At 39.5% G+C, this 23,489-nt stretch overlaps 1 protein-coding gene and 1 non-coding gene across 3 annotated transcripts in view; one reads left to right on the top strand and one right to left on the bottom strand.

Annotated features, from left to right (window-relative positions):
• The first annotated feature begins 850 nt into the window (after positions 1 to 850).
• On the top strand, positions 851 to 957 carry LOC140859525 (small nucleolar RNA R71). The gene has a single exon (XR_012143062.1). It is a non-coding gene; the product is annotated as a small nucleolar RNA R71 (small nucleolar RNA).
• Positions 958 to 19,593: 18,636 nt separating this feature from the next.
• LOC105061452 (IAA-amino acid hydrolase ILR1-like 3) overlaps positions 19,594 to 23,489 on the bottom strand; it is a 37,648-nt gene continuing 33,752 nt past the window's right edge. For both annotated transcript variants that reach the window (XM_029260802.2, XM_010945498.3), the window contains 2 exons: positions 20,390 to 20,518; positions 19,594 to 20,166 (listed from right to left, as the gene is read on the bottom strand). In XM_029260802.2, the coding sequence (XP_029116635.1) occupies positions 19,792 to 20,166; positions 20,390 to 20,518 (504 nt within the window). In that variant the 3' untranslated portion in view covers positions 19,594 to 19,791. The remainder of the gene's footprint in view (positions 20,167 to 20,389; positions 20,519 to 23,489) is intronic.

Below are 23,489 nucleotides of genomic sequence, written 5' to 3'. Positions count from 1 at the left end.
AGATCATACTCTCTCAACTCTCATACATAAACCTCTATCAATAAGAAGCATAACACTTGCAAAAGCTCTCACAAAATCCTCCAAGGAGACCCTCTCACAGGCCTATCATGTTAGGATCCTTAATGCCTCTAGATGCTTACTGTGATACTCTCAGCCGCTACATCATGCCTCAACCTCTACCAATATACTCACGGCTACTCGCATGACCGTTTCAGGACACTCTTGACTGCTATTGATGCACCCTGACTCCACAGGCCATCAGGTCTTTAAAAAGATCTGAAATAGAGTCCTAACAAAACTCTATAACCCCAAGCACAATCCTGATCAAAGTTTAAAACATCCTTAGGCATTCGATCACACCCGCACACTTCCTTGTCTGCCCGATTGCACATAAAACCTCTTTGGACTGCACATGGACCTTTCTTGGCATGAACCGGAACCATCCCGCACATGCCGCATGTCATGCACTCATCCGTGCATGCGTGAGCCATGATAAACGGCTCCTACACTATGGCGGTCCATGGGGAGGCATGTGGACCGCGACTCCCCATGTGGTCCATGATGGACCACAGCACACCACATGTGCCTGCACACCCGTGTTAAGGTTGCAATCTTGGCCTCTGATGCTAGGGTTGGTTGAATTTGATGCATTCCTCCTCTTGAAGGTGTAGCTTTATCAGGTTCCCTAGTTGTTTCCCACTGTAAATTTTTCTCGGCTAGGTCTTCTAAGAATTGCCAAGCTTCAGTAGTTTCTTTGTCCATAAATTGGCCTTGGCACATGGACTCTAGCATGGTTCTTGAGTTTGAATCTAACCCCTCATAGATGATCTGGCATAGTCTCCAAGTTTCTATTCCATGGTGTGGGCATTGGGTCAAAAGATTCTTGAAACGATCAAAGTACTTCCAAAATGATTCACCAGCTAGTTGGTAAAATTGATTTATTTCATTCCTAATCCTAGCTGTTTTATGATGGGAGAAATATTTTTTAAAAATGTTCTCACAAAGCCCTCCCAGGTAGTGACAGAATAGTTTGGCAGACTATAAAGCCACTTCTTAGCATTGTCCTTAAGGGCAAAGTTGATTAATCTAAGTTTGACCTCATCCTCTGTTAATTGCAGTTTCATGGTTGCACATACCTCCTCAAATTTTCTAATAAATATATAAGCATCCTCTAATCCTGTGAATTTTGGAAGCATATTTATGATTTGAGGTTTGATTTCAAAATTGTTAGCTGTGGGTTGTGGCAACCTGATACAAGATGGTTGGATGGAGCCAACTGGATAACACAAATCTTTAAGGGTCATGGGTTGGATTGGTTCAGCCATTGGAACAACAGGAATTGACTCAATTCTAACTAGACGACCTGACACTCTTCTCCACACACGAAGTGTACGGTTCTCGATGTTTATACAATTTTTTTTTTTTAATAAAATTTTTATGTATAAGGAAAAGAAAGAAAAGAGAAAAAGTTCTAAAGAGAAGATCCTAAGGAGTCCTAAATCTAAAGAAAAGTAACCAAATTAATTTAAATTTTAAATTTTTTTTTTTTTTCAAACAAGTGAATCAATAAATTAAACTCAATCTATCCTAGGGTTAACCTAAATCTAGACAGCTCCTAACTGTTCCAAGATGACCCTTCAAACCTTCCAAGTGGAGATTGATCAACTAGTTAGCCAGGTAAGTATAAGAGGTGGGAGGTTCACTCATCGTTGCCTTTCTAGACACCAAACGAGTTGGCCAGGCCAGCAACTGAACCAATTTAACAAACCACCCTCAGGGACTTGCCTAGACACCAACTAATCAAACAACTCAAACTTGGTAGAACTCTTAGGGTTCCTTGTCCTATTGAGCTCGAATTCCTTAAGGTTGACGTCTAATTGATTTTAAGATTAAAAGTCTAGGTAATGCAATATGATGGAGATGGTTTTTGGGCTAAGGAAGGGTAATGAAATCCCCACCTTATCTTGTTAATGGGTTGATGCCCTTAGATTAATTATGAAAATGCAAATACAAATAAACAAGATGACCAAGAATGTAAAAGATTTTAATTTAGAATTTTTTTTTTATTTTGATATTTTACTTCACGATTATGAAATGTCTTTTGTTTTGTTTTATATATATATTTTTTTTTGTGATTAAGTAAATTCAAATGATTAGATCTAAAAGCAAAAGTAATTAACTAAAAATAATAAAAGAGAAATTAGAAGCGTACCTGAGTTTTCCAGCAATCACCAACTAAATATAAAAACCTAAAGAAAAAAGAAAGAGAGTTATAACGCACGAAGAACAAATATTTGAAAACAATTTAAAACGCCAAATCCCCGGCAACGGCGCCAAAAACTTGATCGTTCAAATCTTAAAATTTGTAAATAAAATCGCAAGCGCACGGTGTGCAGAGTAGCACGACCAGCGAGTACGGGTCGATCCCACAGAGACTTGGTTTTAAAAATGATTTTCAAATCTATGCTCAAGTGAGCTTTAACAAAAATCGAAAGTCGAAAGTTGTTTGCTAAAGACAATAAGACTAAGGATCTAGGGTTTTTGAATCCACTAGATCTAGATTAGGGAATTCTACCTAAAATTTTTCTTATTGATCCTAACGACTACTCCTCTTGTCTTTTCCAAGCATAGATTATGAAGGGACTAAGGCCCAACGATAACCTATCAAGATTCTTTACAGGGGAGTAGTAACTAGGATCCCTTAGGGTTTTCTCCTCCTATGCACTGAATCAAGCATGAACTATGAAGGGACTCTGACCCAACTGTAGTTCATCAAAAATTCTTGGCAAAAGAGGAAGAAAAAGAAACCCTAAGAAAAAGAAAGAACCCTATGTAAAATCCCTACTCATGATCTAGCTTCATCGCAAACCCTAGAAGGGATGCTTAGCTAGACATGATCTAAATCTACTTACAAAATTTAAATACAGAAAAATAAACTACCCTAATTTCATAAATTAAACTATCCTAATTGCTTAAATTTAAACTGCATAATTTAAACTAACCTAATTGCATAAAATTAAATTGCATAAATTAAACTATCCTAATTGCAAGAAAAATAAATTGCATAATGTAAAGAGATGAAATTGCATAAAAAGAAGATTTTATATATAAAAAAAAATTTATTACAAAAATCTCAAAGCTCGAGGCTTGAAAAGAGAGCTAAAAACCCCACTATCTAGGGTTACAAGCTTGATCGGAAGGAAGAATACATAAAACAAGGGCCTTAGGGGGCTTTTTATAGGCATTTGGGGGTTATAAGGTTTTCAAAACTTTCGATGTGGGACTAAGAGGTTTTAGAGAGTTGTTAGGGGGGTTTATGGTGCGCCGATGGGTCCATGGTCCACGCGCCTGTTGCTGTGGACCAGGCGGCTAATCAGATCACCAAATCAGTTGATTTTTGATCAATTTTGATCTGATTTGACTCGGGTTTGATCCAATTGAGTCTTCTTTCTTCATTCTTCAATTCCTGGGTCAATTTAACTCCGTTTTGCATAAAATTTGCGCCGTTGGAATCCTCTTTCCTTGTTCTTTCTATTGATGATCTCTTCTTCTACAAAATATAATAACAAGTATCAATTTCTTAATAAAGTTAGATAATTTAGATATTAATTGATACTTTTTATGTCAATTTGTGACATAAATCACTGGACCATGCACGTTCGCGCACCTGCATGCTAGCCCAGCATGCAGCAGGCCCTACTTGGGCCGCACGCACTATAGGCCAGCACTTGGGCCGTGCACTACAGGCCCCGCTAGGTCGTGCCTCTAGGCCTGTCTGCATCCGTGGGCTTTTCCGCATCTAAGATTCACTATAGTGGGTTTCGCTACTGTGGATCAAATTCGAGGTGTCAAATCCCAACAATGTTCTCTTTTCTCTCAAAGATGGCCTAAGACCTTTTCTCTACTGCTAATCTGTTACCACAAAGCTCCGGTGGAGTGTTGATATAGCTAAAGTTGGAAGCCGATCGACATCTACGATACCAGAAGGTACCTACAAAAGAAGTCCACACTCGTCGAGGGTATTTTGGTGGGGAACTCTTCAATGCTTAAGTTAGTCAGAGCTTTAGGAATAGTGGAAAGAAAATATGGCAAGAACGTGGAGTGAGCTTGCTTACCCTGGGGGTCTCCTTCATTCCTCTTTTATGTAGAGGTTGAGCCCATAGGCTACTAGCCAAAATCTATATTTGTTGGACCTAGCTTTGCGGGCCATTAGGCCACATTCTGACCTTCATCATGAGAGGAATCTCTTCCACTCTCTTATATTGAGGTTATTAGTCATGGGTGTTAGACACAGACTTTGCTTGTGCAACTGACTGAGTGGGTGGTGTTTGGGTCCACAATTAGTTTGATCTCACCATATTATCTTAGGTTCACCCCTGTGGAGGATTGGTCTTAGTTGACGGGTCTCTCTCGCAATAATTGTGATATAGAATATGATCATAGAATATTATCTTAATTCCACTTGATTTCTTTCTCTACACTATATCCTTTGGGAATGAGATGCATGAAAACAAAATGCTTATTAGGGCTGCCAAATAAACACTTTTAGATGCAAGACACTCCTTGAGCAAGTAATCTCCTCATGCTCTCAGATAAATGCAGAAATGGTCCTAAATCAACATCCTGCATTATTAATTCTCAAGCCTCTGGAACATGGGCAGAGCACCAATTTGGTGGAGTTGGTAAAGGGGGAAAATCACAAAAAAGTAAATTAGTGAAAGTATAGATAGCAGCCATTCACATTGGTCAACCAAGATATAATGAAAATAAAGCATAAATACTTAAAAAAACATGGTGTTATCCAAAAGAAAGATCATATGTAAAAACAGAAATGGTGGCATATCATTCAAGAATTGATTAGCGATTCTCTCTTCTTCTAATGGTAGGAGCATCCTGTATCAACCGGCAAACATTCTTCTTCCTTCGTGTCGACACATATCACCACTCATGTAAATCAGGATGCCTTTGGAGGCTGAAGAAAGAAAAGAAGAGTGCGATGCTGGGATCAATCCCAGCTAATGCGCATACTAGGGTAAAACCACAGATATGCCACCATGAGTTTGGGACTATCAAACATGGCGACATCTCAAAATATTGAAGGAGAGATATAAAGAAGGGATGGAGAGGAAGCCTCAGCCCAGTCCGAAAATATTCTTCATAGAGGCTTATTCGTCCTGGGGAGGTCGGCAGACTCAGTCATTGTTGCCCAGCTATGCAACCCAAGAGGGGGGGTGAATTGGGTTTCTAAAAATTTTAAACTTAACTTATGTCTTATGAAGAATGTTTAATAATAGCTAAATAAATAGGAAGAGTATAGTTGATTCAAGGCTAATGATTAAAAGCAAGAATGCAAGAGAATAAAGAAGTTCTAAAGAAGAGCAATTAGGCACAACACAAACAAAAGAATTTATAGTGGTTCGGTGCCAACCTTGCACCTACATCCACTCTCCAAGCTCCTACTTGAAAATTCCAATCCACTAACTTGTATTCAACCTGAATACACTCATCGAAAATTCCGACTCTAGCTATCCCAAGCTAGTCCACTTATTTTTCGGGTACAAGTCAACCCAATACACTTCGATTCAAGGTTTGGATCAATCTTCCCTTGTTTTGGAATCCTTCCAAAATAAAAATAATAACTCAAACAGAGTATAACAATCAATAGCACAGTAAATACAAAAAAAGCTCCTTTAATGAGCGAATGAGGCTTTAAATACACTTTACTCAAAGAGAAGAAGACTCTTTTCAATTTTCTCAAGGTGGTTGGAGACTTGAATGTGCACTTGAGAAGTTGGTGAGCTTGAATTAAAGGCTTCTTGCATGCTTTGAGTGAACTCTTGCTTAGGGCTGAAAAGTATGCTTGAAATTCTCTTTTCAAAAATCTCTCTTCTTGATGATTCCCACCTTTTTGTCTCTTTTATAGCTTTAAAAAATGATGGAGAACAATCTGGGTTGAAATAGAGCCGTTAGACCACATTAAATGAGCATTAAAAGTACTTAAAATGGGTTAAAAACTAGCCGTTGCGAAACTTTTCCGTCACAGGGGTCGACTCATGGGTCGACTCATGCTCATGGGTCGACTCATAGGTCGACCTCTGTGGAAAACCAACAGAAAACCAAGGTTCTGTAAATTTGGCCTAAATACAGCAGAGGTCGACTCATGGGTCGACTCATACCTTGGGGGTCGACTCATGGGTCGACTCACAAACTATGCCAGCCAAAAATTCTGCGTGCCAATCAGCTCATTGTGCCATGAGTCGACTCATGGGGTCGACTCAAATTTTCAAACATGGATATCTTTCAAAATATATGTCCAAAAATAATAAAATTTTCACCAATAGATCACAAATCTTTTGTTCTATCACTTGATGCTTTCAAATCAGAGTTTGATAAAATTATGATTTTGCTCTTGAAAAGCAATAAGTCTTTTTCAAGCGAAAATCATTAGTACCCCTTCAAATACTTTGTAATCATCAAAATCAATCCAAGGAGCAACAATCTTTCCCTTTTTGATGATGATAAAACACTTGAGCAAAAGCATATATATGAAACATTGAGCATAAATTTTAAAGGAATGAAATGCATCATAGGTAGTTTGAAGATAAATAAAAAATTTGCTACCAAATTAAAAATTACTTATAAGTGTATTTGCTTGAAAAGAAGATTGATTCTTTGGCTCGTGATACATTTGCCCATTTGCTTGTGTTGCTCATTTGCCTAACAATTTGCCTATTGCTTAATAATTTAAAATTTTGCTCATTTGCTCATTTGAAAATTTGCTCATTTGAAAATATTTACTTATTTAATTATGTGATTTTGGTATCAGAGCAAAGCAGAATTTGCCTAAGAATTTTGAAATTTTGAATTTTGAAAATTTGCTCTTTACTCATTTGAAAATATCTCATTTGCTCATTTGCTCATTTGATTATTTAATTTTGATATCAGAGCATGCCTAAGAATTTAAAAATCTACTCATTTGCTTAATATTTTGCTCAATTTGCTTTTGATTCTTTTATCAATTTGCTTTTGATTCTTTTATCAATTTGCTTTTGATTCTTTAATTTCTCTCCCTTTTTGACAGCATCAACAAAAATTGTTTACTCCCCCTTTTACTAATGTTACTTCTTTAGCTTCCTGCTTTATTGCTTGTTTCTTAGTTGCGTATTGTTTTACTCCCCCTGAATACAGCAAATATAAAAGATATACCAGATATCATGGATAGCATATTGCAATTCATAGTATTTTAAGCATGCACATAATTGAAAGTAACTCAATTTGAAGGTCATTCATTGAAAGTCAAAGAGTAGATATATATAATCAAAAAGTGACTGATACCATATAGTTGTTCCAATACATATACCAAAATGCAAAAGTCAATCGGTCAACATCATTACATGGCTCAAAAGATAGATCCTAGAATGAAACTAAAGACAAGACTAACTACAAGGATCTAGTAGAGATCATGACTGGATGGATCAGAGTCAGTTGAATCGAAGATGGGGTGGGGAGATGAAGGATCACGACCAAGGGCTCGTCCTCTACCCTGTCTGCCTCTGCCATGAGTGGAGGTGCCGGCACGAGTGGGCGGGTGAGATGATCCTGAAGGCTGAGAAGCAACAGACTGAACTGCAAAAGAGAGTCTGATGGTGTCCAGAAGGTTTAAGGCTCTTGAAACAGACTGAAGCAGTACAGTGAACTGGGTGGATGCATGCTCACTAGAGCCTCTGATCTCTCTCCTCAGAAAATCAAATCCACTCTCCAAAACTCCTCTAAGTCTGGCTGCCTCCGTAGATAGGTCTGAGACCTCAGTGATGCACTCCTATGGCTATGGATGTGCCAGAGCTAACACTTGCCCTGGCAAGTCAAGTACCCTCCCAGTCAGTCTCAATATATAACCCTCAAGCTACTGAATGCGAACTGACTGATCTGAAATCATCTGAAAGATAGTGGAGATGTGAGGGATCAAAGTCTGATCAGATACATCATGTGATGTGGATCTCTGTGCAAAAGCTGAAGTACCCCACTATCGAGAAAGTATGAAAGCCACATGCTGAGAGATCATCTCAATCTGGTCATCAGCCAATCTGATCTTTGAGGGATGTGCTCTGTTGTCTGGCTACTGGACTGGAGTGTGCCTCCTCGTAGACTCTGATGGGCCAGCCTCGAGATCTGAAACAAACTGAATGTCTGGAGATGCTGCCCTAAGATCATGGAGGGGTGAAGATGGTCCTTCTTCCTCAGCTCTATCCTCAGCTCTCTCTTCCACTCCTTTGATCCAACCACCATCAATCCTAGTAAATCCCATGCAGTGCAGAGTGTGTTGGTTGATGGTGTCAGAGTGAGAAAGCCTAGCTGCTGCCTCCCTCTCAAAACTAACTCCAAACCTCCTGAATACCAAAGTGAGGGCCATACCAAAAGGCAGATGTGCCTTGGATCTATTCAGGGTTTCCCTCATGGCTCCTATCATTAATGCTGGAAGGTTTATGGGGGTTTGGATAATCACATGAAACATGATGCAGATGTCTCGGCCTGAGAGGAGGTCATGTCTACCACTTCTAGGGAAGAAAAGCTTTGTTACCATTTGATGTAGTATCCTCATCTCAATGGAAAGGATCTTGGCTTCTAGTTTGTTTAGACTTTTCGAGAAGGTTCCTCCTAAAATCACATTAATTCCTTCTTCCTTGACTGGGAGTTTCATGTTTGAGTATCCCTCACAGGGTAAATGAAGAATCTCTCCCAAAAGTACAGGATCTAAACAGATATCTATACCCTTAACAGTGGATGTTACTGTTCCATTGCCATAGCTCAAGTTCAGATAAAATTCTCTAACCAAATCCACATAGGTAATTTCTTTAAGTGAGCAGTAAAATCTCCAACCATGATCTTTGATTTTTGAACCAATGGAGAACCCCTCTTTTTTAAAAAATCTGAAATCTACATTTTTTTCAGATTCTACCTTTCTAACAGATAAGAGAATTTTACTGGGGCTTAATGGAGACCGAGAAGAACCTGGAGCAAATGCCGAAACAGGGATGGAAGCTGATGAGATCTGAGAAGCCTGTCTCTTCCCGCGCACGCCTTCTTCCAACTCATGGACCGACTTCCTTCTTTGTAGGAGCTTCATTTTTGGAGCCATTTCCACCACCAGAGCAAGCAAGGATCTTAGGAGGTCAAATGTGTGAAGAGATAGAGGGATTTTAGGAGAAGGATAGGGATCTTTGGAGGAGTGAAACCCCGATTTAGAGGAGAAGGATAGAATCTAGGGCACGCTCAATCCGTTCCAAATAAGGGAGGAAACAGGAAAAAAACTTGAATCCTAAGGGTCGGTTTGAGGTGTAAGGGGTGATGGGAGAAGAATCTTGGGGGTAGGATTTGGATTTGGAGAGGAAGAAGAAGGGGACTTAAGGTTTTGGAGGGAGGAAGAAGATGATGGAATGGGTTGGCTCAAAGAATGGGATTTTAACAAAAAGAAGAAGCCCGTGGGATTTTGGCCAAAACTACAAGTTTGCCATTGGGTCGACCCTAGGGGGTCGACTCATGGTTCACAGAAATTCAGAAAAAAATGATGAACAATTTTCAAAAATTCGAAACTTTAGGAGAAGGATATTTGCTCAATGATCAATTATGAGAATGATAATTTTGAGCTTTTAAGCCCAAGAAAAATGATGAGAATTGAGTTCAAAGAGTTTTTGACATTGAACCCTTGGAATTAGAGAGACATTTAAGCAGATGGATCAAGGATTCCTAGTTCTCTCCTAATTTCACAGAATCTATCTTCACTTAGGGCCTTTGTAAAGATGTCGGCTAATTATTTTTCAGTACAAACATAGTCAAGAATTATGTCTTTATTTTGAACATGTTCTCTTATAAAATGATGCCTGATTTCAATATATTTAGACCTAGAATGCTGAATTAAATTTTTAGTAAGATTTATGGCACTAGTGTTATCACATCTTATGGGAGTTTCATTAAGTTTGATACCAAAATCTTCGAGTTATTGCTTAATCCATAAGATTTGAGCACAATAACTTTCGGCTGCAATGTATTCGGCCTCGACCGTAGACAGTGCTACCGAATTTTGTTTCTTACTAAACCAAGAGATTAGGTTAACTCCAAGAAATTGGCAAGTTCCACTAGTGTTTTTTTTATCTAATCTACATCCAGTAAAATCAGCATCTGAATATCCTATTAAATCAATTAATGAGTCCTTAGAGTACCATAATCCTAGAGTTTGAGTACCATTCAAATATCTAAGGATTCTTTTAACAGCATTCAAGTGAGATTCTTTAGGATTAGATTGAAATCGAGCACAAAGACAAACACTAAACATAATATTAGGTCTGCTAGCAGTTAAATACAGTAGAGAGCCAATCATACCTCTATAAAATTTTAAGTCTACACTTTTACCTTCTTCATTCTTGTCAAGCTTACATGAAGGGCTCATGGGTGTGCCAATTGCTTTGGAGTTCTCAATTCCAAATCTTTTGAGTAATTCCCTTGTGTACTTGCTTTGGGTGATGGAGATTCCTTCTTTAGTTTGTTTGATTTGGAGTCCGAGGAAAAAAATAAGTTCTCCCATCATGCTCATCTCAAACTCCCCCTGCATGAGCTTTGCAAAATCTTGACAAAGAGATTCATTAGTAGACCCAAAGATAATGTCATCAACATATATTTGTATAACTAATATATCATCTTGATTTCTTTTAATGAAAAGGATTGTGTCTATATTACCTCTTGAAAAATCATTATTAAGTAAAAATTTACTTAGCCTATCATACCAAGCCCTGGGTGCTTGTTTCAAACCATATAGAGCTTTATTTAATTTAAAAATATGATTAGAAAAAGCATGATTTTCAAAACCTAGGGGTTATTCTACATAGACTTTTTCAGCAATATATCCATTTAAAAAGGCACTTTTGACATCCATTTAAAATAATTTAAATTTCATAAAGCAAGCATATGCAAGTAGAAGTCTAATTGCCTCTAGTCTAGCAACAGGTGCAAAAGTCTCATCAAAATCAATTCCTTCTTGATTATAACCTTTAGCAACCAATCTTGCTTTATTTCTTATTATATTTTCATGTTCATCTAATTTATTCCTAAAAACTCATTTTGTGCCAATTATTGAATAATTTTTAGGTCTTGATACTAAAGTCCATACATTATTTCTTTCAAATTGATTAAGTTCCTCTTGCATTGCATTAATCCAGTTATAATCTTTTTCAGCTTCTTCAATGGTTTTAGGTTCAAGATGAGAGACAAAAGCACCATGATTGAATGCATCTTTAAGTGAAGAACGAGTTCTTACCCCATGCATAGGATCACCAATAATTAGCTCCTTAGGGTGATTGTGAACATACCTCCATTCTTTGGGTAGGTCATTTGTACCTTGAGGTTGTTCTTCACCTTCCTTATCCTATTTGTCTTCATGTTCCTCATCATCTTGAATTATTGAATCTTTCAGAGTGATCTCCTTCATTCCTTCTATAAGAGGATCTGCATCATCAACACCTTCATTCTTCCTTGAAGGAAGATCGTTAAATTCATCAAAGACAACATGTATTAACTCCTCTGCTACTAAGGTTCTTTTGTTAAAAACCCTAAAAGCTTTACTAGTGGAAAAATAACCAAGAAAGATTGCTTCATCTGATTTTGCATCAAATTTTTCAAGTCTTTCTTTACCATTATTTAATACAAAACATCGGCAACCAAAAACATGAAAATATGCAATATTAGGTTTTCTTCCTTTCCAAAGCTCATAGGGGGTTTTCTTTAAAATTTGTCTAATCAAAGCATAATTTAAAATGTAACATGTCATGTTAATAGCTTCCGCTCAAAAGTATCTTGGAAGATTGCTTTCACATAGCATGGTACGGGCCATTTCTTCTAGGGTTCTATTTTTCCTTTCTACTACCCCATTTTGTTGGGGTGTCCTAGGTGCTGAAAAATTATGGCCTATTCCTTTTTCATCACAAAATTTTTTAAATTTTTGATTTTCAAATTCGATTCCATGATCACTTCGAATATTTTGAATTGAAAATCTTTTCTCATTAGTGACTTTTCGGTAAAATTTAGAGAAAACTTGAAAAGTTTCATCTTTGTGTGCCAAGAAGAAAACCCATGTAAAACGAAAGAAATCATCAATAAATACAAAACCATATCATTTTCCTCCTAGACTAATAGTTCTAGTAGGTCCAAATAAATCCATGTGCAATAGCTCTAAAGGTCTAAAGGTTGAAATAATATTTTTAGATTTAAATGAAACTCTTGTTTGTTTACCTAGTTGGCATGCATCACAGATTCTATCCTTTTCAAAATTCAATTTTGGCAAACCAAGAATCAATTCCTTCTTAATGAGTTTTGAAAGTGAATGCATACTAATATGTGCAAGCCTACGATGCCAAAGCCAACTAGTCTCATTAATCTTGGCATTCAAAGATACTAGGCATTGCATGTTTATCTTGGATAGATCATTAAAATCTACCATATAAACATTACCATGTCTATGTCCAACAAATTTAATGCCATCATTAATAGGACTAGTTACAATGCAAACAGAAGATTCAAAAATAACTTTATATCCTTTATCACAAAATTGACTAATGCTTAGTAAATTATGCTTTAAACCATTTATTAACAAAATATTTTCAATATATTTGGAGGGAGTAATACCAACGTTACCTATACCGATGATCTTTCCTTTACCATTGTCTCCAAAGGTGACCATCCCTCCATTCTTAGCATCAAGTGTGATGAATTGGGATTCATCACCAGTCATGTGTCTCGAGCATCCGCTATCAAGATACTATTTCTTGTTTCCTCTTTGGGATGCTAGACACACCTGCAGGCAAAAGTCAAGTTTTTATTTTAGGTACCCAAGCTTTCTTGGGTCCTTTTTGGTTAGTCATAATGGTTCCTTTTGGAACCCATATTTTTTTTACATTTGAGTTTACAGATTTGCTAGAGAAGCAAGTGTATGACTTGTATCCTACTTACCACATTTGAAGCAAGTAATATTAGAAAACTTGTTACTTGAAGAGTTTACATAGATATTTTTCAGATACTTTTGTTTCTTCAAGGGGTTATAGCCAAGTCCAGCCTTATCATACACGGCCTTTTGATTTTCAAGAATCATATTAAGTTTGTTAGAACTCAAGATAAATTTTTCAACTATTGATTTTAGCTTGACAATTTCATTCTTTAAATTTTGATTTTCTTGAAGCAGGGTGGATTTTTCAATTGAAATGCTTTCATTTTGTTTCAATAAAGATTAATTTTTCAATTTTAGATCTTTGTTCTTTATCCCTAGTTTCTTTAGTTCATCAATTAAATCATAAAAAGCTTCATGAAGTTCTTCAAATGTAAAGTCACTAGGAGTTTCGGAGTTTACCTTATTTTCATGTGCCATAAGGCACAAGTTGGCTTGTTCAGTTGAGTTTTCCTCTTCGGAGCTTGAGTCATCACTCCCACTCCAAGTGGCCATCATGGCCTTCTTCTTGTACTTCTTGGGACCCTTCTTCAGTTGTGGACATTCGGACTTGAAGTGTCCTGATTTCTTGCATTCATAGCAGATAAGGGGTTGGTCTTTGTCCTTTTCTTTGCTCTGTTCTCCTTTTGTGAGTGGCCTCTTCCTCATTCTTTGTTTTCTTTTTCTTAAAAACTTTTTGAACCTTCGGGTAATGAGTGCCATCTCTTCATCCTACTCTTCATTATCGATGTCATCAGTTTCTTCATCTGGTTGAGCTGTAGATTTGAGGGCGATTGTTCTCTTCTTTTTAACTTCTTCCTCTTGATGTTGTTTCATGCTCAGCTCATGTGTCATCAATGATCCAAGAAGCTCTTCCAAGGGTAGGATGTTTAGATCTTTGGTTTCTTGGATGGCGGTCACTTTGGCTTTCCAAGTTCTTAGTAAGGACCTAAGAATCTTTCTTACAAGCTCACTGTTAGAATAGCACTTACCAAGACTCTTTAAACCATTTATAATATCAGTAAAGCGAGTAAACATTTCAGTTATAGACTCATCATGCTCCATTTTAAACAATTCATATTTATGCACGAGCATGTTAATTTTGGACTCCTTTACTTGATTAGTTCCTTCATGGGTTACTTCTAATCTATCTCATATTTTTTTAGCAGATAAGCAAGTTGAAATGCGATTAAATTCATTTGCATCAAGAGCACAATACAAGACATTCATAGCTTTAGCATTTAGTTGGGCCATTTCTTATCAACCTCATCCCACTCTTTTTCGAGTTTGGCTGATTCCACACCATCAATAATTTTAGTGGGTGTGTGAGGGCCGTTTACTATGATACTCCATATATCATAGTCGAGTGCTTGAATGAAGATTTTCATCCGAGCTTTCCAATAGGTATAGTTGGACCCATTGAAAAGTGGAGGTCGATTAGTGGACTGCCCCTCGGCTAGAGAAGTGCCAACTTGAGTTGCCATAGATCTTTAGCTCTTTGATTGGTTAGATCAAAGTAGGGCTAGAGCACCGGGCTCTGATACCACTTGTTGCCCAGCTATGCAACCCAAGAGGGGGGTGAATTGGGTTTCTAAAAATTTTAAACTTAACTTATTTCTTATGAAGAATGTTTAACAATAGCTAAATAAATAGAGAGAGTATAATTGATTCAAGACTAATGATTAAAAGCAAGAATGCAAGAGAATAAAGAAGTTCTAAAGAAGAGCAATTAGGCACAACACAAACAAAAGGATTTATAGTGGTTCGGTGCCAACCTTGCACCTACATTCACTCCCCAAGCTCCTACTTGAGAATTCTAATCCACTAACTTGTATTCAACCTGAATACACTCATCGAAAACTCCGACTCTAGCTATCCCAAGCTAGTCCACTTGTTTTTTGGGTACAAGCCAACTCAATATACTCCGATTCAAGGTTCGGATCAACCTTCCCTTATTTTGGAACCCTTCCAAAATAAAAATAATAACTCAAACAGAGTATAACAATCAATAGCACAGTAAATACAAAAGAAGCTCCTTTAATGAGCGAATGAGGCTTTAAATACACTTTACTCAAAGAGAAGAAGACTCTTTTCGATTTCCTCAAGGTGGTTGTAGACTTGAATGTGCACTTGAGGAGTTGGTGAGATTGAATTAAAGGCTTCTTGAATGCTTTGAGTGAGCTCTTGCTTAGGGCTGAAAAGTATGCTTGAAATCCTCTTTTCAAAAATCTCTCTTCTTAATGATTCCCACATTTTGTCCCTTTTATAGCTTTAAGAAATGGTGGAGAACAATCTGGGCTGAAATAGAGCCGTTAGACCACATTAAATGAGCATTAAAAGCACTTAAAATGGGTTAAAAACTAGACGTTGCGAAACTTTTCCGTCACAGGGGTCGACTCATGGGTCGACTCATGCTCATGGGTCGACTCATGGGTCGACCTCTATGGAAAAATAATAGAAAATCAAGGTTCTGTAAATTTGGCCTAAAAACAGCAGAGGTCGACTCATGGGTCGACTCACAGACTGTGCCAGCCAAAAATTCTGCGTGCCAATCAGCTTATTTGCCATGAGTCGACTCATGGGGTCGACTCAAATTTTCAAATATGGATATCTTTCAAAATACATGTCCAAAAATAATAAAATTTTCACCAATGGATCACAAATCTTTTATTCTATCACTTGATGCTTTCAAATCAGGGTTTGATAAAATTATAATTTTGCCTCTGAAAAGCAATAAGTCTTTTTCAAGCGAAAATCATTAGTACCCCTTCAAATACTTTGTAATCATCAAAATCAATCCAAGGAGCAACAATCATTCATTCTCGAGATTTTCAGTTGGAACTTCGGAGGGATTTAAAACTGTTCATGAAGCAATACCACATCCCGCTCCGTTAGCTCAGACTGAAATCCCAGTAGGGTGAAATCAAAGTCTCCAGAGGCCATTCTCCTTGCAAGAAGAGTTTTGGAAGCAAAGAAGCATTCTGGAAGCAAAGGATGAAGGAGGAAGCAAACCTATAGTGAAAGGAAATAGGAATGACTAGGAACCCTAAAAGCTTGTGCTTGGTCTTGTCTGAGGTCTTAAATAGATCCAGGGTTCAAATCATCTCCAAATGATGCTTCTTTTTAAAGCATTAATTATTGATGGCATGAACCGACAGAGCATGAAGGGATGCTCGACGTGTGACAACCACTAATGAGATATTACTCCTGCTTAATGTTAGCGGTAGGCAAATCATACTTTGCACCACTTTCGAAGAGATATGCGAAGACGTGCGATGGTACCTACCATGCGGAGGCAATTTGAACTTCAATTCCTTTAATGCCTACACGACAGGTACAAATTATATAGCTTGGATTACAACCCAGATTGTGGCTCGAGCCGTGCTTTGCTCAGAATATTCCTCAGATCATGTATTTGCTAAATTATAGCTCAGATCATATTTTATGGTTTCAATTATAGCTAAGTTCTAAGCTAATACAGATCAAAACTCGGCCAATATAACTCAGAATGGGATTTGCACTAATCCATTCAAACACAGTGAATATTATCAACAAAAATGAATTTCACTCATTCACATCTAAAATTGGCTACATTATCTGGATTACAAAAAAAGAAAGAAAAATACATCACTGCCCCAGAGCATCGTCAGAGCGACTTGCTCCAGAGCAGCCTTCTTTAGCACTGGTAGCTTCTTCAGTCTAAATAGTCGCATTCACCTTATTTGCTTCAGCAGAGTAATGAGACACTCTTGCAAATTTCTCTATGCTATCCGTTGTCACGGCCTTCAAGCTTTCATCTAAAAAGTTGACTTGTAGAAGCTCGACATTGTGGCTCAGGCACATCTCTTCCGTCACGGCCTTCAAGCTTTCATCTAAAAAGTTGACTTGTAGAAGCTCGACACTGTCAGCAAGGAGATGTGCCTGAACCATTATTTTACACCTTTCGAAACCCACAGAAAATACCGTCTTACAAGCCTAATTTATGATTTCGGCTCCTCTTTTTGCCAATCGACCTTCCCTTCTTTCAGCATTCATAGTCAAAAGCTCCTAAACTACAAGACAGTGCCAAAGGAGATCCTGGCTCTCTCTTTTCTCCTTTAGCTTTTTCTTCAAGTGCTTCACTTCTAATGAAGCCTCCTGAGGTTCAGCAGACAGCCTCAAAGACACCTGGATCCCTTTAGAAGTAGAGCCCTCACCCCTCTAAGGTATTTTCTTCCTGCAGCTTGCTCTTTTTGAGGTCTTGGCCCTCTTAGCTGCGCTTCCACTGGGACTCCTTTGAGGATGAACCTCAAAGGAAGTATAATCTCGCCTCCCTTTCTCTCCAAGTGTCTTCCTCAGGCGCTTTACGTCATCACGGGTTCAATAGCAATCTCTTTCAGCTTCAGACCTTTGTCTCTCGAGGTCTTTGATCTTCTTTTCAACCTTAGAACTTTGCCACTCGAGATCTTTAATTCTCTTTTCGACTCTCCTTAGCTCATTGTCTCGACAGTCAATCATCTCTTGAGCTTCTCGGAGAGCCTCTTCAAAAGAGTTGGCTTCTTTAACTCTCTCTTGTTCCAAGAGATATTTCAGTAAGTTTATTTCCTCCCTCGCTGCTGTAAGCTCCAGTGCTAATGCATCAGAGGTGGAGCCAACGAAACTGGCTAGACAATGCCTAACCTATATATATTTACATGAAGCTGTTAGATGATACAAGTTGTAGAAGACTTAAAAAAAAAATTCAAAAACCCCCAACCTGGGTGAGAGATCTTAGGGCACCCTTCATCCACTGTTGAGCCCCTTATTCATCCAGGTACTGTCTCTCAATATGAGAGAGGAAGTCTCCCAAAAATTCCACCGTGGACTTGAGATTCTCCACCACAGACAGAGCAGAAGTCACCAGTGAAGAAGGTCCCGCTCAAGTGACTGCTAGGGGAGGGAACTGGATTGGAAGCGTCTGCTCCGAAGACTCCCCGGCCTCCATCATTATCGATGGAACTTCCTCAGAATGGCCGGCTGTGTCCATCACTGGCGTCTTCTCCACCAATCTCTCCTCTATCAGAACCTCCTCTAGTGGAGTTTTCCCCACAGCTTCCAATGGAGAAACCATGGGCTCGACAATCAAAAGAGGATCCTCATCCCTCACGACTGCGACAGTTGATCCAGCGGCCAGAACCCAACATCGCCACCCGCTGGGACTAGAGGGCCAATGGACAAAACTTTGGCTTGCTTCTTCTGGGCCAATACCAGTTCAAGCTTTCTTAAGCGCTCTGGATTTATCTTATCTCCGAGAGTTGCAACAAAAATCTGGAGCGAAAAAGCCTTGCAGTCGTCTTCTCTGTACACCCGAAGGGCAAACTTAAAAGAGGGCAAAGGTGAAGACAAAGCCGTCACTAGGAAAATTAAATTCTCCAAAAAATGGCCAGCTATATGGTCCCATCAGTCATGATCATTCACAGCATACTTCCGCCTGTCAGGCTGACGTCATCAACTTTAAATGCTGGGGGCACGTATGAAAGTGCAAGAACACATCCCCAGATCCAAGGTACGACTTTTGAGGTACTCCTTTCGTTTGATTCTCAGACTTAGAAGTAGAGTAGTGTTACGGTGGTAGCATGGGTATCTTGGATCTGTGTTATCAAGACATACCTCAGGCCACCGAGCTATCGCTGTGGCTGCCGACCTAAACACAGAGCTGAGATATATAGAGTCGAGCTATCTACATCCTATCTGCTGCATGGCCTGTTCAACACGTGAACTGCCTCTATTACTTCGACCAACGAATCTCCTGACACGTGCAGCAGCCATCCACGCTAAGTGGATAAGTTCAGAGGTAACCACCTCTCCTACTTTCATAAGAGCGATGAAGAGCTAAAATATCTCTGCAATAGCATATTTAACGACCCTGCAATCTTGAGATTGTACGATTCCATAGCTATTCGATCAGCTGTTTAATGATATTCTATATAAACAACTAAATCTCGAGGATCAAAATAAGCAATCCCTCTCAAAGAACCCGTTGTTGCTCCTTTATTCTCTGATTTCTGATTTGACCGTCGGAGGATCTTCGCTGGAGTAAAAATCTCTGACTCGGACTTGTTTTACAGGTTACTCCAACATCCCTGCACAAGACTCAGTCACCCACCTTCCGACCTCCACAAGAACGAGCAGCAACAAAATGAAACAAAAAAAGGGGAGAAAACTATATGGAAAGCATAATAGCTTCATTTTGTAGAATGTGCCCCCAGTAATTGACAGGTCTACATGCTGGACTTGAATATATAACAAAGAACTCAAAGTAGGGATCAGAGAGGACACATGGCCAGCTGATTTTGATTCAGAGGATTAGCAACTGCATCCTGGATACGACTTCTCCCACCTACAAATCCAATAGGGATGTTCCCTCCACATGCAACTAGAAATTTCCAAAATAAAATAGAGAATATGCAGAGTCATATCTTGCTTCCTAAATTGTTCATGATGTTTTCTAATTAATTAGAGGTCACAAACACTAGAGTAATTGTTTATCTTACGAAGAAGCTAAGCAATTGGAATCATAAAATCCGAAATCTTTACAGAGTTACTATCATAATGGGGAGCAGCAAACAAATTACTCAGAACCCACCAAGGATCATGGACAAGGAGTATTGTAGTTGAAAGAATCACAATTTATGTAAAGTTCCAGTTACAGCACCGGAGATAAATACAAAGGAATCATTCCCAAACCTAGCAACTGATTTAATTCCATGACCACATGATACTGGTAACAACATATATTAGCACACTGTAATATCTACAAGCTATTGAATTCTGAATGGAAATTATATCTGCATTTTCATTACAGTTTAAAGTTCTGTTGGATGATTATCCAAGTAAACCATGGCAACAGCAGCATGCAGGGCAGCTCCAATTGGTAGTGCCTGCTCATCCATGAAAAAGTAAGGAGAGTGCAACGGATAGGTTGATCCCAGAGTTTCATTTTTTATTCCAAGCCAGAAGAAAGCACTAGGCATCTTTTGTGAATAGAAGCTAAAGTCCTCTGCTCCCATGGTTGGTGGGCAATGGCGGACGCTGGTTACACCGACCAGATCCTCCCCCACCCTCTTTGCATGGGCATACATCCCTTCATCATTGACAGTTGCAGGATATGGCATACCTGTCTTCTCCGAGAATTCTACAATAGCAGTACAACGGTGGACAGCAGCCTGTGTCTCTATAACCTGTTAAGCAAGCGTAAGCAGATCAGCAACTGAACTTCTAACTAAATTATTCAGGGGTTTCATCTCCAAATGTCTGAAAAAAAGAATCTGATGGATGGTGGGAAAACAATCCAGGCTTCTAATTTATAATAAATCCAGGTACTGCAAGTAAAGAAGTTGATTTAAATTTTAGTTTAGGACTGGAAACTTAAGAACTGTGCCTGGAATAAGGTACATGTGGTACCTCCTTAATCCTTTTGGAGAGGTGTGTGAAGCCTTCTGTTTTCATGCTTCTAAAAGTGCCACCAAAAGTTACAGAATCTGGGATAACATTGAGTGCTTCACCAGCCCTTACGAACCCAACTGAAACAACCTGCAATGTGAAGTAAACAGAGTGATACTATAAATTGCTAACTTAAAAACAATATTCAGTGGATTCACTCTGGTTCTCTAGCAAAGTGAATATATAATGCTAAGATATGGTGAGTAGCGACAAGCATGAGGAGCAACAAGCATTAGTAGTGGTAATACTTCACAAGTGTGTTTCTATTCATAATGGGCTTAAACCAAATACTTAGGAGAATGTGGTACCTCTTTAATATGGTCTATGCCTATAACAGTGAGATACTGTTGATTACTAAGAAGAGGACAAGGTAATGTGCTGAAATAAAATTATGGAGAGAAGCAATACAAAAACCAAGGGTTAAAATCAAGATAATCAAATCAATTATATGCAATATAATTTCAATGAAGTTGAAGACTCGGCAAAATTCATGAACAAGAGATGCCATGGAATGATTGATTTCATCATCTACATTCCATTATGCAGAAGAATAGGGAAATAAATCTATGTATAAATAGAATTAGCAATGAACCAATGAAGTGAAGAGGTTCTTCCAGGTCGTCATTTTACCAAAGTATATGTTGGCAAGTTAATGGAAAATTTCAGGTAATAAATTCTTTTTCTTTTCTTCTTGAGGAAAAATGATTGGACACCCTTTAGGAGCCCATCAGAAGCTTCATTAATAAAATGAAAGAGGTAAAATATTTACCCAGTCAGTGGCCAAGAAATGGCCAATGACGGGACGAGACTGAAAAAAAAAAACATAGGAGATACGGAAAAAAAAAAGCCATAAACAGGCAAAATTGTTAAACTGGGCAAGGGGCAGGAGGAGCTTGGTTGAGCCAGCATGTTGAAGGAGGCAGGTCTGCTGTAGCACATGAACTGCCCCCTCCTCATCATTCTTGAAGTTGGAGAACTAATCAGTATCAGCCTCCATAGCTTGCCTGCACTACCGGTTCCTTTCAGAATATAAAGTGATTCTGAGTTTGCAAATATCCAGACCACTGCTGATGCAATTAAGCTCCAGACCAGCTGATGCATGGCAGAAATAATTTCGCCCTCCATCATGCCCAGAATGTTTCTCTGTCCAGTGCTGTATTTCTTGCATGCAACCCTCAAAGTGAATGGCTCCAACTACCTGCAACAATACAGCATTGGAAGAACATGTGGTTTACTGTCTCCTGTTCTCCACAGCACACATATCAGGCCCACTTGGCAGTTCCTTGCCACAAGGTTGTCCTTAGTTGGGATCTGACTATGGGTAAGGGCCCAAGCGAACACTCTGACCTGTCATCGTACTCTAGCATTCCAGAGACACTTCGCCAGAGCAAAACTTAGCCCTCCCATGCTGATGTTTGCGCAAGTGAAGTTGACCAAGAAGGCACCTTTAACTTTGAGTTTCCAAATTGCATGATGGTCCCAGTCTAATAACTATCCCAGAGTAGCTGGTGTTGCCGCTCCTCCTCGAGGTTGGCCGATGTGGCGGGACAGCTCAGACTCTCCACGCCGCACTGGAGCAATCGGGTGCTGGCCAAGGCCTCTGTGACCCGCCAAAAAAAATCCTCACATGCCAGAGAAAAAGGTGGGGGGTCCTCCGATAGGGGACCCTCCGATGCCTAAGTCAGCAGAATCTCAAGGAGGAAAGAATAGAGGAGGAAGAGGGTAGTGAGAGTTCGAATCTTTTCCTTTTTCCCCTTCCCTCCATTTTATAGGAGAAAATCTGATAGGTTCTTGGAGCCTATCAGAGTCAGAGAGGTGGCTGTCAAGGGGTCAGAGTGTTGATGTCAGTAGGTTGTTACGACGCTAGGCGCCCACGTTCGGAGAGCAATGGGCTATCGTAACAGAATGTTGACTTAGCAAATTTCGTGCGTCAAGGAAATTCAGTGGCATTTGAACTGGGTGACGGTGCTCAGAGAACTGGGGTGGAATGGAGCAGGATCGGTTAGTGCCCGACGATATTGTCCTCATTGAGCTTCCGATCCCCGGTGTATCATCGGCCATAGGCCGATGTCTATGACACTGTCTCAATACTGTGACGTGGTTTGGGCCACATGTCTTCAGCTACCAGGTCTTGATGTCAAGTGTCCGTCATGTCATAAGGAGGTAGCCTTGTTTCGGATGGACAAAATGTAGTCCAACATCTGCCCCTTACTTCCTAGTCCGAAGAATTCGTACTAGGAAGTAGTTTATTTTCCCAAGTCAGGTGTCAAAACGAGTCTCCTTGTCGCTGTGACAAGTCGATAGACTTCAAGCAATCGACCACCGCTTCGAGCTTGTCCCGATGTGACGAGAGATCAACGGCAATTCGGATTGGTAATGCCTTACTTCGGACTACTGTCGAGGTGGGTCTTTGGATTGAGACTGCAGTGGTCAGGTGCTCTTGGGTCCGATCACCACAAGGTTTGTCATGGCGCAATCTGGACCGCGGATCTATCGGCTGTCGTCCCATGGTCGTTAGGAGTCATGGCGGAAAGGGCAACGCACCGTCTAATTTTGAAAAGAGGTCAATACATCTTTTCCATCATTATGGATTTGAGGCACCGTGATGATTTCGAGCGGAACAGCTTCCTACATGTCCTTTCGGCTTGTGAGGTGGTGCCACATGGTGTCGCGCCGGTCGTCGGATGAGAACGAGGAGATCTGAGCCATCGAAGATCTCCGTATTTACTCAGCCGCCCAAGTTTCGCCCTTACTTTCTACCATTGTTGCACTGCTCAACTTCCGAGTTTCTGTCACCGGGGTCCCCCAATCGAAAAGCTTTCGAGCGCCACTCTGTCGAAACTCCGATAAGGAACTTCTTGATTCCTCAGCTCCTTAGGTAGCTTAGACTCTTCATCTTCTCGCTTCGTTTTCTAGTTTGTCGTGGACCTGGGGTAGGTGAGAATCCAGTCCTTGAGTCTTCCCCGATATTTTCTTCAATAGCTTCTAGCGGTTGGGGTAGAGCATCCCTGGGACCCGACCATGAAGGATCCCATCTCACCTAATCTGACTTGAGGGAACT

This window comes from Elaeis guineensis, chromosome 7 (assembly GCF_000442705.2).
Source record: "Elaeis guineensis isolate ETL-2024a chromosome 7, EG11, whole genome shotgun sequence".
NCBI lineage: Eukaryota > Viridiplantae > Streptophyta > Magnoliopsida > Arecales > Arecaceae > Elaeis > Elaeis guineensis.
Note: the sequence above shows the minus strand (reverse complement) of the source record. Positions and strands in the feature narration are given on the sequence as shown.